At 42.8% G+C, this 15970-nt stretch overlaps 1 protein-coding gene across 2 annotated transcripts in view; it reads left to right on the forward strand.

Annotated features, from left to right (window-relative positions):
* SLC9A3 (solute carrier family 9 member A3) overlaps window positions 1–15970 on the forward strand; it is a 274506-nt gene that overhangs the window by 102846 nt on the left and 155690 nt on the right. For both annotated transcript variants that reach the window (XM_069620592.1, XM_069620593.1), the window contains exons 2-3: window positions 5254–5556; window positions 9302–9462. In XM_069620592.1, the coding sequence (XP_069476693.1) occupies window positions 5254–5556; window positions 9302–9462 (464 nt within the window). The remainder of the gene's footprint in view (window positions 1–5253; window positions 5557–9301; window positions 9463–15970) is intronic.

Consider the following 15970-nt stretch of genomic DNA (forward strand, 5'->3'; position numbering starts at 1 on the left):
CTTTTGGTTCCCAGTCCACCCCTGTCCAAGGTTCTGCCATTTCCACAATGTTGTTTAATATGTATGATCAGCCGCACACTAAGCTCATCTTTCTCCACTGCTCCTGTTGTTTAGCTTACGCAGACGATACCCAGGTTTTAGTTCGGTTAGATCTGTCTCTGCCGGAGACTACAACCAGGCTTGGGGGGTGTCTTGAAGACATGGGGGAATGGATGTGTAACAACTGGCTTAAGCTGAATGGGGGAAAGACAAAAGTACTGGTGGTGGGTGCTGCTGCCGCCACTCTTTGGCTGCCTCTTTTCTGGCCTACTTCTGGCCTACTTCGTTGGGTGCTTGCCCTGCCCCAGTTCCTGAAGTCAAAGATTTTGGGATTAAAATGCTGCCATTTCTTTCTTTGGCACCCCAGATTAGTGCAGTCTGCTTGACGGGACATCTTAAACTTAAAATTCTGCATGAGGTTCTTACTTTTCTATGTTCTCATCTTCGTGCACCTGTGATTTCTTTTCTGGTACTGTCTTGCCGAGACAATTGTAATTCTCAGTTTCATGCGCAGCCAGCTTATCTGATCCTGCGCCAGAAAATTCTGATGAATTCGGCGGCTCAAGTGGCTACTTCCACTGCCTGCTGCGCCCATGTTTCACCAATAGTGCGCAGCTTGCACTGGCTTCCAGTTGCAAAGCGTATTGAGTTTAAATCCCTTTGCTTAGTGCATCAGGCTTTACATGGCCCTGGAGCGCTTGTTTGGTTGAGGTCCCACAATTTAAACTGATTCAGATTGGCGGTCAGTCTTTTTCAGCAGCTGCTGTCTCATTGTGGAACTCTCTCTCTGGTGCCCTTTGGACTGTGGATGATTATCTGTCATTCAGGCGCTCTCTCAAGACGTACCAATTCTAGCTCTTTTTCTTGCTTTTCATCCTGTCTACGTTAGTGCCAAGATGCCTTCAGGCACATTATAAATGCTGTTAAGATAAGAGATAAGATTTATATCTGTTTGTGATCTGTTCTTAAGAAGCCAATTTGGAGACCTTCCTGGCTCTTCTTACAATAGTTATCCATTAGACTTCAGGGTTGTCCAACTCCGGGCCTCGAGGACTGGAATCCTGACAGGTTTTCAAGATATCCTTCATTAATATTCATCAGGAAACATGTGCATACATTTAGATTCATTGTATGCAAATTTATCTCATGACTATTAATGATGGGTTTCTTGGAAAGCCGGTATGGATCCGGCCCTCGAGGCCTTGAGTTGGACAACCCTGCATTAGGGAATCGTTTCATGTTTTGGCCCAGCCACCTCTACTCACAAAGTACCCAGCAGGGACACCTGGGGCAGTGACCTTGCCTCCTCCATGCTTTGTACGATATCATGTTTTTATATAGCACTTCCTACCAGATGGCTCCCACTTCTAGGTGTTGTAGTGATAGGTGTAATTATCATCAGATTTAATGGTATTCAATTGATCAACCTCGGTAATAGGAAGGGCTGTGTCAGCATTCAAGGACTCTAAATTGCAAGGGCAGGCTGGCCCCATGACCTGGGGGAGCACTTAACACGTGAGCTATTCTCAGCTGGCACGTACCATAAAGTTATACTTCCAAATGGAAAACTGGCAGCCATATTTGTTCACTGTGGAGTCGTCTTTTACCTGAGATTTCTCCTTCAATGCAATGCAATGCAATGCCTTAACAGAACTTTGATAAAAGTGAGCAAACTGTTTGTAAAATTACTCAGATGTCGAGTAAATCCTGTACATTTTGTTAACCTTTATTTTCCAACACAAAACATAAATAGATCAAAGAAGCATTTGCCACGCCAACATTTTTGGTTTTCATGTAGCTACGGGATAGAAGTTTTCCAGGCACTGCTAAAATGGTGCTTCCTGGCTATAAAATGGAAACAGCTTGCTAATGGCACATTATAGCAAATGCCCACACAAAAGCCAAAAAGCTTTGTGGGGGATTTACCGCCAGCATTCGCATAAACTTCAACATCATGCTCATAGTTTGGTGGTACAGTAAATAAATAACGGTATACATGTTGTGAGTTTTATACCAATCCCTCCATTGTTGTTTATTGAAAAACAGTAAGTATGGCAGCAGTTAAATTAAAGCCAAGAAAATATAGGTCATTGATTTACAACAATTTTCTTGACTGCACTGCCAAACCTGTAATGAGGACCACTCTATTTTAGAACAACCTGGCCACATAGACCACCAGGTTAATATATAAGCAGTTTTAATGGCCTGCTATGCATCTTTGCATAATCATTAGATCAGTGAAATGTGCAAACGGCATGCACTACATCCATGCTATGTATCTGGGGGTTCTTGATGCTGTTCGAAGCAAATCACATTTTCTATCTTGATACACAAGATTATACTTATTCCTTGGCTGAAGATCTTTAACGGGCAATGCCCATTATTTCAGGATGAGGTTCCACCTTCCCATCCTCACTGCCCTTCCATTTCCCACCATGTTGTGGGCTTATTTGAAACCCAGTTTAGGCTAATGTTTGTATTGCAAATGTTTAGGGTGGACTAGCATAGAACTTCCAAAGGCCACATTAAAAAATGTATATGTGGATAGAAATTCTAGAGACCGAAAAGGTTCGGAGGCTTGGCATGACGCCACTGGGCTGTTATGACATGGAGGTGGTGGCAGGGTCTGTGAAACTGGCACACCCTTTAGGAGACCCTGTGAATACAAAAAAAATTCTGTTCACTCATACAAGTCAGGTCTTTTCATGTCATCCACCAAACTCTGATGAATTTAGGGCAATTAATTGGTTGGTCTGGCGTGTAGGGCAACAAATCAGACAGCAGGCGACCAGCAGCGACTCCCAGTTGCCTGCATTTTGTAGCTTGGCCAATTCCCACTAAAGTTAATCCCACCTATCCTTGATTTACTCCTGGAGAGAGACTATTCGATTCACAAAGAAGCTATATAAGCATACAAATAAATAAATAAATATAATTAACAACTCTGACTTACTCCTGACTTTCGAATAGCACTGAAAAAGATCAGGAAAAATAAGGGCCATATTGAAGAGAGTGTAGAGAACTGCATGGCCACTTAAATAACTGATATGCTTTTTGGGGGGTATTTGCGGCTTATTCACAAAGGAGTTACTGACAGCAGCCCTGAATTAATCTTGAAGAGAGATTATAAGATTCTAAAGAAGTTATCTGCTGGAATATTCACTTACTCCTGATTTACGCCTGGAGAGAGACTATATGATTCACAAAGAAGTTATCAGGGTAATTCTCACTTGCTCCTGACTTGCGCCTGGAAGGATCAGAGAAAGTCAATGGTAAGTCAGAGTTACTGCAAGTAAATTCTTTGGGAATGGGTGAGTCTCTCTCCAGGAGTAACTGAAAGTTACTCCTGCCAACATATTTGTGAATCTGACCCTTGAAATGTCCCAAAAAACTGGGAGATCCCACTGTTACTAGTGCAACAACTACGGTCACCTTAACATTTAGAAGATCGCAGAGTTCTGAATGGAAGCAGCACCCTGATGTGGGGTTCACTAGCTAGCAAATATGAAGGTCCTTAGGACCAACAGGAACCTCAGTAGCAAAACTGGGGCTTTCGGGCAAGAAAACAATTTGGATTGGGACGTTTTTTATCCTAAAAATAACCAGTGACACGGGTAGTAGGAAGATGGGAGAATACCCACCGCAATTTTGACTTGAAAATGCCCACTGAACATCTATACACAAGCTTAGGCATCTCGACAAAATGTTCAACAATCACATTTACTCTTTTTGCCCAGTTGGGGTCCTCTGTAGATGATCAATCTTACGATTTGAGGAATGGAGAATACTTTTGAAGCTTTTCTATAAGTGGACAGACTTACACCTCAGAAGTGTCCCATGAGTGAGAAGACTAGGAGTTATGAACTGTCTGCAATGCCAAAAACATCTAGGTGAATAGCTCACAGGTTAAGCGCTTGTCTCTGGCATGGGGCCGGGCCACATTTCTCTGGTTGGAATCCCGGCAGTCCTGCTATCCTTCTGGTATCGACAGTCATCAAATAGGGGAGTGATCAGAGCCATTATTTCAGTGTTTAGTAGTGGAAGGGATCTGTTGTGAAGTGCCATGTTAAAACCTGATATTATTTAAGCTATCGCCCCCAGGTTCGGGGGCAGAAAGGGCAGGCAACACCCATGCAGCCCAATCCTAAGGTAGGCCCGAGCAAAGCGATGGACTCATCGAGAGCTCAGGGCTCTGACGGGGCACGTTCTTCCCCAAAATAGGGAATGATAGCGATTAGCCCCGGTGAGTGCTAATTGCCTCTTTGTAAGTGACCTGTGAGCTGAACCAGCCGTGCATACACAACATTCTGCAAAGATGGTTGCCACAGAAAATAGTAAAGGGGGTAATCCTGACAGACGAGTGAGTTGCAGAAATGTAATTGGGATGGGCAGGGTTATGGGTGAGGATGGTGGCAGAGCACTGCGTAGAGGTCATGCAATGATTGCAAGAGGTAACTTGACGCTAGGCCACAAAAAGAATGATGGGGAGAGGTGCTGGAGGACAGGGAGTACACAGGAGTTCATTGGTCTATATTGTCTGCGTTTCAGGCCTTCTGATTGGTCGGTGGCTCTCCCTAGGGTGCTTATGGTGTTATTAACTCCAGGCACTTTTGCCTAACCTGAATTGATCACATGTAGATGATTACAGGAAATGCCCTATTGATAAGTGTAACCTATTGACGAGTAAGGATTATTGTGGCCTGCGTTTTGTGTACTACAAATCCCAAGAATGCTATATCCTGGATTGAAATGAAAATACATTTGATTGCATTAAAGAAAAAAACTCAAATCTTGCAGCAGGATGGATGACCCTACAGGCAAGCACATTTGTTGCAAAGGAAGGGTAAGGGGTCTCCACTGGGACCCCAGAGATCTGCAATTGGCCCTAGCAACAGAGATCTTCAGCAGCCATTGAACAAAGGAGCAACCTCACTTACCATATCCATATATGAAATAATCCACACCATATATCCTTTGCACATTTGCTCACCATTTAAAATATTGGTTGCTCACACGACATTAACATTAGATCCTATACCCCTCAGTAAGGGCTTTGCTCGGCGTAACTTGATGAGACGCCAAAGTATCAAACCCTTATTGCTTGTTAAAAACAATTCCTCAAGAGGTATTTGCCATTAAACTATGATTATCAAGAAAAGAAGCATGAGATGTGTATTTTCTGGTCTTCTAAAACGTTTCTGTTTTCTTTTTCAGTGTTTCACCTATCCCACAAAGTCACGTCGGTGGTTCCCGAAAGCGCACTGCTCATCGTGCTCGGCCTTCTCCTCGGCGGTATAGTGTGGGCTGCGGACCACATCGCCTCCTTCACCTTAACGCCCACCGTGTTTTTTTTCTACCTGCTGCCCCCCATCGTGCTCGATGCCGGTTACTTCATGCCAAACAGACTGTTTTTTGGGAACCTTGGCACAATACTTCTGTATGCAGTCATTGGAACGGTGTGGAATGCTGCCACGACGGGCCTGTCGCTCTACGGTGTATACCTGACGGGGGCCATGGGTAAGGGAACAAGATTTGAATTATCATCACCAAAAGCATGATTCTCATGGTCTTGCTCATTAGATATAACGCTGTGTTCCAATTAAAGTTTACTTTGTATAGACCAATGGTAGACATCCTCCTATGACCCAGGCTGGATGGTCTCATACACTCCTTTTTGGGTGTCATGTTATGTTACGTTATGTTGATCTATAACGCACACCGCTACCACCCAGAGGCCGTCTCAAAGCATGCCAATGTTCTCCACCAACTCCCTCCCCCAAAGGGTGTATCGCTCGTCCATAGGAGAGGAAATAGTACAACAGGTATTTGTTTGCACTTTAATTTTAACGTATAAGTCAATGCAAATGGCCACCTCACATGCAGAACAAAACAGCCAAAGTCCCTTTCCTCCATATTTTCAACCAACATACATTTAGAATGGTCCATGAGGGCATGATATTAGTTTATGTTGATAAAAATATGCTAAAAAAAAAGTAAAAAAACTAATTTTGGAGTATTTAACTTATAATAGGTAGTTCTTTTTGTGGATTCAGATTTATTGTCAAAATTTGGTTAGTCTCCGAGAAAACTAATACCTAGGGACTCAAAGGGTAATTATAAAGAGACAGGCAGAAGACATGCAAATGTTGTCAGCTGGCTCAATTTCACACGTGGCGGTCATTACGTCCTTCATTGACACCAATTCCAATGGTCGATAACTTAGTAAAGACCATGTTTCGAAATTGCTGGGAGGTGGGAGCTATTTATCTCCTGCTGCTAGCCCGGGAGAGCCTGGTAAGCTTGACAAAAAAAGCTAAGAGGAGCTACTTTTGGCTCCCAAAGGCAAACTGGTGTCATACAAAAAGAACTATGGTGCATTAACTTCCTGTATCTCGGAATGTATAAGGAACCATTAGAGACTTCTGGAAGACATTTAAAATATAATGAATTGTATATAATGGACACAAATTTCAAGTTTGGATCCCACGCTGAAGCTAGATTTGTGTTGCGCTGTGCACTAGCTCCTGGTTTGCTAGAGGTAGCGCCTGCCTACTAGGTGATGGGCGATACCCAGGAGCTCGCTTTAGCTCCTGCTTATGCAATCTAATTTCGACCCCAGAAAGAAGATGATGACTCCTATGTCTTGTGTGGTCAGAGGAATGCATAATCTGAGAGACAGCGTTTTACAGAATCATATTTTCTGAAGCTGCCGGCTCTCCTCTCACTTGGTCAATCACAACTCAGCTTCTCTGGAACACGCCTGATGCTCTCCGCTGCTTCCTTCATAGGAACAGAGGCGTAGGCAGGGTAGGGCCTGAGTGGGCAGGGTCCACCCAAAACCTGCAAATGCCCACTCAGCAGCGCTGTGTGGGCATTTCCAGATGTTAATGTCACTGCAGTGTGCCCAACTACATCAGCTTCAGGCCCCATTTGTTAGACAATCCTGGCTATGTCTCTGCATAGGAAGCAACCACGGCCTTTCCCCATTTTCCAGCAGCCCCACTCGCAACTCTGACCAGGAAATCATTTGGGTGGAAAGTATGAAGGTTTATAATGACTTGCTCTTAATCGCTGCCACCCTCCGTGCCAAGTGATGCCAGGGGATCAAGGCTCATTTTCAGCTCACTAGCTGATGACTTGTACTGACAACGGTGTTGCTCAAAAGCAGACCCATACTACAGGCTCTCAGGGTCCCGATCGAATATTGCGCTGCCAAACATTTCCTTCAGTGTATCCACCCCCAGAATGATTTCTATGCCTAATCCCTGTTGAGTGAAATAATGATGTTAATGCAAAGATTTTCCTGATGCACAGGAAAGTCACCCCACTGTCAGAAGCCAAAACACAAAGCACAAACGAGCATTACGCTTCAGGACACCCTCTAAAAGTCTTCCCCTCTCCAAGGGTTCCTTTAAAAATTAAGGGCTGGGATAGTCGGGTGTGCATCTTTTGGGAGCAGTTGAACGCTTTCCATTTGCCCTGGGAAGGCGGAGGTTTTCGGTATCAGTAAGATAATGAGAGTTTTCCATGACTGCCTGGGGAAGCAGCTCTCGACTCTAGGCTCTCCCCTTTAAGGGGCAAGAATAGCTTTTTGTGCCATCCAGTGGCAGTAAGTTGCTGTACCTTAATGCCACCAGTCCTCCTGTGAAGTCTACAACCATCTTTCTGGTAGTTCTAGCGAGCCTGTGTCAGCAGAGGAGACCTGTGAGCTGACCGTCATCAGAAATGTGATGCTTGGCTGTAAGTGTCCCCTCAACCGCTGTTACTGAAAGCTACAGATCACAACCTGGAATCAAGAACACCCAGTCGTCTGTAAGGAAGGAATCTTGGTTATGTTGACCGCGACGCTGTGAGTTGTGGGGAAGCCTGCACCTGCCGGGGATATAATGACTGATGGTGCTGAGAGCAGAGGCAAAGTAGTATCCCACGGATGTCCGTGATTTCACCGAATTTACGTCACCTAAAGAAGAAATCTTCAAATTTCTTTTTCTTACAATACTTTTAATTATGTTGGGGACCCCGGCCCTCCCACTTCCCCCTACCTTATCCTATCCCCTAACCCCACTTCTTCGATGTTTTAAAATGTACCCACTTATCCAACCAAATTCAAAGAATTTTCTTTCGAAGATTTCGCACTAGGAGAAATCGGATTTGGTGAAATGTAGGTATCCCGTATCCCCACATCACAACAGTTCAATAGCAGCAGATCTAACAGTATCAACTTGAAGCATGACATCTGATGGAGGAATCATTCACCTGTGCACTGCATCTGCTGCCCGACCTTTCCTCAGTGCAGTCAGACTGTGCGACACTGCCAACTACAAAGGGCCCCTAGGGGACATTCACGGTTTGCACATTTGAATCTATCCCTTATGTTAACATCGCCCCTTGTTGCCTATCGATGCTGTCCAGGATTTTCAAGTCAGTCAAGTTTCTGACAGTGCAACCATCTCCTCATTTGGTGTTACCACAGGCTACCTTCAGAGTTAGTCCGACCGTAGCTTCGCTCGGGCTTCTAACTATGGCCCCAGAGGCATTACCCGACTGGTAGTGGCCCCCCTCCTCGGGTCATATTGCCTAACCAATGCATGTTAAGAGTTTGTTTGATGGCTGGTTTCAAGATGTGGTGTCCCAGATGGGCCTCATCACGAGTTGGGCGGTAACGCCGGCGCTAATAGCGCTGGCACTATCTGCCCTACCGCCAAACCCACCGGTGCTATTAGCGCCGGATCACGGGTTTGGCGGATTTGGAAATCCCCATTCCCCATTGAGCCCATTCGGGAATGCCCCATTCCCCATTGGGCTCAATGGGGAAATTTTGCGCTCATACTGACGGCTGATTTCCCGCCGGCGCTATGAGTACGAATTTTCGGCGGATTTCCCCCCAGCTCAAAGCTGGGGAGAAATCCGCCGAAGCCCTGATTTGGCGGACCCTTAAATCCGGCGGTAATAGCGCTACTGTCGGATTTAAGGGTTAACGCCAAACTCGTGATGAGGCCCATAGTCTGTGACCATAAATGGAATGAAGGGACAAATGGCTTTATGTGCTACTAGTTGAAATTATCTGTCGTGGAAAGTTGTATACGGCTTATTTTATTTCTTTGCTTTTCTGTCACTTGAGTAAGTCATCAGCAAAGTGTTTGGCATCGACCTTACACCTGACACTGACTAAAAAAAGGAGACATTTATAGGTTTGCAAGACTTAAAAACGAAGTGTAATGTAAAGGTTTTGCAAACCCTTATTTTAACGTTTGTTTTTCAGGACCCCTCAAAATTGGAGTGTTGGAATTTCTGCTGTTTGGAAGCTTGATAGCCGCCGTGGACCCCGTGGCTGTGATCGCTGTGTTTGAAGAAGTCCACGTCAACGACGTTCTGTTCATAATTGTTTTTGGCGAGTCTTTACTGAATGATGCTGTAACTGTGGTAAGTTTACAGCTAAAATCATCCAAAATGTAGACACAACTAGAGTGGGTGACACGAGGGATCCATTGGTAGGTGAATGCTAACGCCATCCAACATTCAGACAAAAATAGAGTGTATTAGATGAGAAATCCATTGGTAGGTGACTGCTAACGCCATCCAACATTCAGACAAAAATAGAGTGTATTAGATGAGAAATCCATTGGTAGGTGACTGCTAACGCCATCCAACATTCAGACAAAAATAGAGTGTATTAGATGAGAAATCCATTGGTAGGTGACTGCTAACGCCATCCAACATTCAGACAAAAATAGAGTGTATTAGATGAGAAATCCATTGGTAGGTGACTGCTAACGCCATCCAACATTCAGACAAAAATAGAGTGTATTAGATGAGAAATCCATTGGTAGGTGACTGCTAACGTCATCCAACATTCAGACAAAAATAGAGTGTATTAGATGAGAAATCCATTGGTAGGTGACTGCTAACGTCATCCAACATTCAGACAAAAATAGAGTGTATTAGATGAGAAATCCATTGGTAGGTGACTGCTTACGTCATCCAACATTCAGACAAAAATAGAGTGTATTAGATGAGAAATCCATTGGTAGGTGACTGCTAACGTCATCCAACATTCAGACAAAAATAGAGTGTATTAGATGAGAAATCCATTGGTAGGTGACTGCTTACGTCATCCAACATTCAGACAAAAATAGAGTGTATTAGATGAGAAATCCATAGGTAGGTGACTGCTAACGTCATCCAACATTCAGACAAAAATAGAGTGTATTAGATGAGAAATCCATTGGTAGGTGACTGCTAACGTCATCCAACATTCAGACAAAAATAGAGTGTATTAGATGAGAAATCCATTGGTAGGTGACTGCTAACGTCATCCAACATTCAGACAAAAATAGAGTGTATTAGATGAGAAATCCATAGGTAGGTGACTGCTAACGTCATCCAACATTCAGACAAAAATAGAGTGTATTAGATGAGAAATCCATTGGTAGGTGACTGCTAACGTCATCCAACATTCAGACAAAAATAGAGTGTATTAGATGAGAAATCCATAGGTAGGTGACTGCTAACGTCATCCAACATTCAGACAAAAATAGAGTGTATTAGATGAGAAATCCATTGGTAGGTGACTGCTTACGTCATCCAACATTCAGACAAAAATAGAGTGTATTAGATGAGAAATCCATAGGTAGGTGACTGCTAACGTCATCCAACATTCAGACAAAAATAGAGTGTATTAGATGAGAAATCCATTGGTAGGTGACTGCTTACGTCATCCAACATTCAGACAAAAATAGAGTGTATTAGATGAGAAATCCATAGGTAGGTGACTGCTAACGTCATCCAACATTCAGACAAAAATAGAGTGTATTAGATGAGAAATCCATTGGTAGGTGACTGCTAACGTCATCCAACATTCAGACAAAAATAGAGTGTATTAGATGAGAAATCCATTGGTAGGTGACTGCTTACGTCATCCAACATTCAGACAAAAATAGAGTGTATTAGATGAGAAATCCATAGGTAGGTGACTGCTAACGTCATCCAACATTCAGACAAAAATAGAGTGTATTAGATGAGAAATCCATTGGTAGGTGACTGCTAACGTCATCCAACATTCAGACAAAAATAGAGTGTATTAGATGAGAAATCCATAGGTAGGTGACTGCTTACGTCATCCAACATTCAGACAAAAATAGAGTGTATTAGATGAGAAATCCATAGGTAGGTGACTGCTAACGTCATCCAACATTCAGACAAAAATAGAGTGTATTAGATGAGAAATCCATTGGTAGGTGACTGCTTACGTCATCCAACATTCAGACAAAAATAGAGTGTATTAGATGAGAAATCCATAGGTAGGTGACTGCTTACGTCATCCAACATTCAGACAAAAATAGAGTGTATTAGATGAGAAATCCATAGGTAGGTGACTGCTAACGTCATCCAACATTCAGACAAAAATAGAGTGTATTAGATGAGAAATCCATTGGTAGGTGACTGCTTACGTCATCCAACATTCAGACAAAAATAGAGTGTATTAGATGAGAAATCCATTGGTAGGTGACTGCTAACGTCATCCAACATTCAGACAAAAATAGAGTGTATTAGATGAGAAATCCATTGGTAGGTGACTGCTTACGTCATCCAACATTCAGACAAAAATAGAGTGTATTAGATGAGAAATCCATAGGTAGGTGACTGCTAACGTCATCCAACATTCAGACAAAAATAGAGTGTATTAGATGAGAAAACCATTGGTAGGTGACTGCTTACGTCATCCAACATTCAGACAAAAATAGAGTGTATTAGATGAGAAATCCATAGGTAGGTGACTGCTAACGTCATCCAACATTCAGACAAAAATAGAGTGTATTAGATGAGAAATCCATAGGTAGGTGACTGCTTACGTCATCCAACATTCAGACAAAAATACAGTGTATTAGATGAGAAATCCATTGGTAGGTGACTGCTAACGTCATCCAACATTCAGACAAAAATACAGTGTATTAGATGAGAAATCCATAGGTAGGTGACTGCTTACGTCATCCAACATTCAGACAAAAATAGAGTGTATTAGATGAGAAATCCATAGGTAGGTGACTGCTAACGTCATCCAACATTCAGACAAAAATAGAGTGTATTAGATGAGAAATCCATAGGTAGGTGACTGCTAACGTCATCCAACATTCAGACAAAAATAGAGTGTATTAGATGAGAAATCCATTGGTAGGTGACTGCTAACGTCATCCAACATTCAGACAAAAATAGAGTGTATTAGATGAGAAATCCATTGGTAGGTGACTGCTTACGTCATCCAACATTCAGACAAAAATAGAGTGTATTAGATGAGAAATCCATAGGTAGGTGACTGCTAACGTCATCCAACATTCAGACAAAAATAGAGTGTATTAGATGAGAAATCCATAGGTAGGTGACTGCTTACGTCATCCAACATTCAGACAAAAATAGAGTGTATTAGATGAGAAATCCATTGGTAGGTGACTGCTAACGTCATCCAACATTCAGACAAAAATAGAGTGTATTAGATGAGAAATCCATTGGTAGGTGACTGCTAACGTCATCCAACATTCAGACAAAAATAGAGTGTATTAGATGAGAAATCCATTGGTAGGTGACTGCTAACGTCATCCAACATTCAGACAAAAATAGAGTGTATTAGATGAGAAATCCATAGGTAGGTGACTGCTAACGTCATCCAACATTCAGACAAAAATAGAGTGTATTAGATGAGAAATCCATTGGTAGGTGACTGCTTACGTCATCCAACATTCAGATAAAAATAGAGTGTATTAGATGAGAAATCCATAGGTAGGTGACTGCTTACGTCATCCAACATTCAGACAAAAATAGAGTGTATTAGATGAGAAATCCATTGGTAGGTGACTGCTAACGTCATCCAACATTCAGACAAAAATAGAGTGTATTAGATGAGAAATCCATAGGTAGGTGACTGCTTACGTCATCCAACATTCAGACAAAAATAGAGTGTATTAGATGAGAAATCCATAGGTAGGTGACTGCTAACGTCATCCAACATTCAGACAAAAATAGAGTGTATTAGATGAGAAATCCATTGGTAGGTGACTGCTAACGTCATCCAACATTCAGACAAAAATAGAGTGTATTAGATGAGAAATCCATTGGTAGGTGACTGCTTACGTCATCCAACATTCAGACAAAAATAGAGTGTATTAGATGAGAAATCCATAGGTAGGTGACTGCTAACGTCATCCAACATTCAGACAAAAATAGAGTGTATTAGATGAGAAATCCATTGGTAGGTGACTGCTTACGTCATCCAACATTCAGACAAAAATAGAGTGTATTAGATGAGAAATCCATAGGTAGGTGACTGCTTACGTCATCCAACATTCAGACAAAAATAGAGTGTATTAGATGAGAAATCCATAGGTAGGTGACTGCTTACGTCATCCAACATTCAGACAAAAATAGAGTGTATTAGATGAGAAATCCATTGGTAGGTGACTGCTAACGTCATCCAACATTCAGACAAAAATAGAGTGTATTAGATGAGAAATCCATTGGTAGGTGACTGCTAACGTCATCCAACATTCAGACAAAAATAGAGTGTATTAGATGAGAAATCCATAGGTAGGTGACGGGGGGAGGGGGGCTGCAGTCGTGCACTAGTTTGTTCTATTCCGGCCCTCGTTATGTGTATGATAGTAGTCATACTAAAAAGAGGCCATTTTTACAAGTAATGCCCTTTTTTTCCTCCGGCCGCATTATGGACCTGCCACCAGAATGATGCATGAGTGAAAATACATCACTCCCCAAAAGTTTTACAAACTTTTTCTTTACTCTAATAAAGGGAAGCGCACGTGGCTAGGTTTAATGCAGCACACTATTTTTTGTAGGTGGAAATGTAAAGGGGATGAAAAAGTGGGCCTTTCTGGCGCCCATCGCCTCAGCAGCTTTGACAAGGGAAGCACACAAGCGTCCAAATGGACCCTTTTGTGCATGTACAAAGCACGCCACTGATCACATGAACTGGGAACGCTGGAGGAAATGGAGGAAATAAAGAAAGAAACATGTGAACATGCTTGCAGGTTTCCATTAATCCTGCATGCAGAGTTTCTGGAAATCCACATGCGTTACCCTCATCCAAGCAGATTTCCCACAAAGATACTGATTTCCAGAAATACCACATGCGGTAACAGGCAGTACTGCATGTAGCATTTCCATTCAGAAAAGGAAATGGCAAGCTCTTTCATGGCGCTCACTCATTGATGGCCTTGAAGGAAAGAGTGACTGGTGGAAGTGTTCAAATGCACAATTTGAGCAATGAGCTCGCTGCTCAGTCACAGGTCATTGCTTTGAAAATCAGCCTCCACCTGCATTATTTTGGAACCACATGGCATGGGCATCATGACCGCTCGCTGCGATCAGTCATAAGTTTGTTTTGATAACGCTTTATCCCATTAAAGGGAGAAAAGTCACTCATATGAGGTCTGAAAGACCATGTCATTGCGTTTCTTTTGTCAAAATGTCATAGCCAACACACACTCACCGAAAGATTGCATATGGATCAAATCACTATAGCTTGTTTACCACCTGCCTGGTGTATTGTAAAGGTCTGATTTTGGAGTCACCACTGACCATGTAATCCTAACAGGACAGCGTTCAGTGGGCGCTGTGGATTTCTCTCTTGATTCTTGTAATACATGTTCATTTACCTTCTTAAAGATAGTGGCACAAAAACTTTTTGAAAATGACAAAGTTAAAATACATATCGGCACAAATATGGCCTAGACCACCACATCACCACAGCCCCATCATTACCATTTTCCCCAGGATGAGCGCATTAGGACCCTTGTCATGTGAGTGGAGACGGAGGAATGCTTTCATAGGTGGCGTCACAAATCAAGGATAGACCTGAGAAATATCTCACCCCCCATTGCTCTGCATACTTCAAGTTGAATGTAGAATCTCTCCTGCCTGCTTGAGTCCAGTGCCATATGCAGAAGGCAGGTGAAGGATCAAGCGAAGCAACAACTGTAGTGCCAATGTGCAAATATACACAGAGGACAGTGGGGGGGGCAGTTTATATACTAGCACAAATCACTGATAGGCCCAGTGTTCGTACAGTCTACAGGGCTAACATGTTTTGTGGGCATGCATCAGAAGGGCATCCAGTTCATCCCCCCCTTTGAATTCTGGGATGTGTAGTTCCCCATCTTTCAAATTGGTGGGAAAACTACAAATCGGCTGATCTTAAACCCGACTCTACTGATCACAGAGAAAGAGCGGTCACAGCATTAAAGCTGCATTTGCTAATGTGACCTCACTTTCTCTATGCTCTTGTCTGCCAAACAAGGCCCCCTTGGCAGACGCCACATCCCACAGTGCAAGATCCAGACTGCGCAGCACTTGCTTACTGCAGCCTTTCTAAATCAGATTGAAAATCTCACTTAATATCTGCAGGCCCTAAAACGGCATAGCGGCATAAACAACGTGACGGTTATTATAGTTCAATTAAGCTGTTCACGGTATCTATAAAGGTATACCGGTATACCGTTACACCCCATCTGTCCACCAAGGCATGCGTGTTGCCTCACAGAGCACCAAAAGGAAAGCAGGATAAGAAATGGCCTCCTGGATGCCAGGAACACACGCTGGAGACCAAGTAATAATACTGGGTCACACAACCGCTCTCATATGGGGCCCAAGATGGGCACGTATTTATATCTGATTCACGACAATATGTTCAAGTATCCATAATATACCATACTTCTTAGAGAAAGGAAAATGAGTCTTTCTGATTCATATCAAAAATGATTTATCCATAATAGTTCAAACAAAAAGCTATCACTAATAATCCTTAGTGAGGAAGCAGTTGCCACAATCCACATGTATTAGACTAAAAAAGCCAATGCATTTCGGAAATTATTTCCTTCATCAGGGCGAGTCTCATTGGTGTGGTCAGTGGTGAAAAACAGAACGT

The sequence above is a fragment of the Ambystoma mexicanum genome, chromosome 5q, assembly GCF_040938575.1.
Source record: "Ambystoma mexicanum isolate Mex_15411 chromosome 5q, UKY_AmexF1_1, whole genome shotgun sequence".
Lineage (NCBI taxonomy): Eukaryota > Metazoa > Chordata > Amphibia > Caudata > Ambystomatidae > Ambystoma > Ambystoma mexicanum.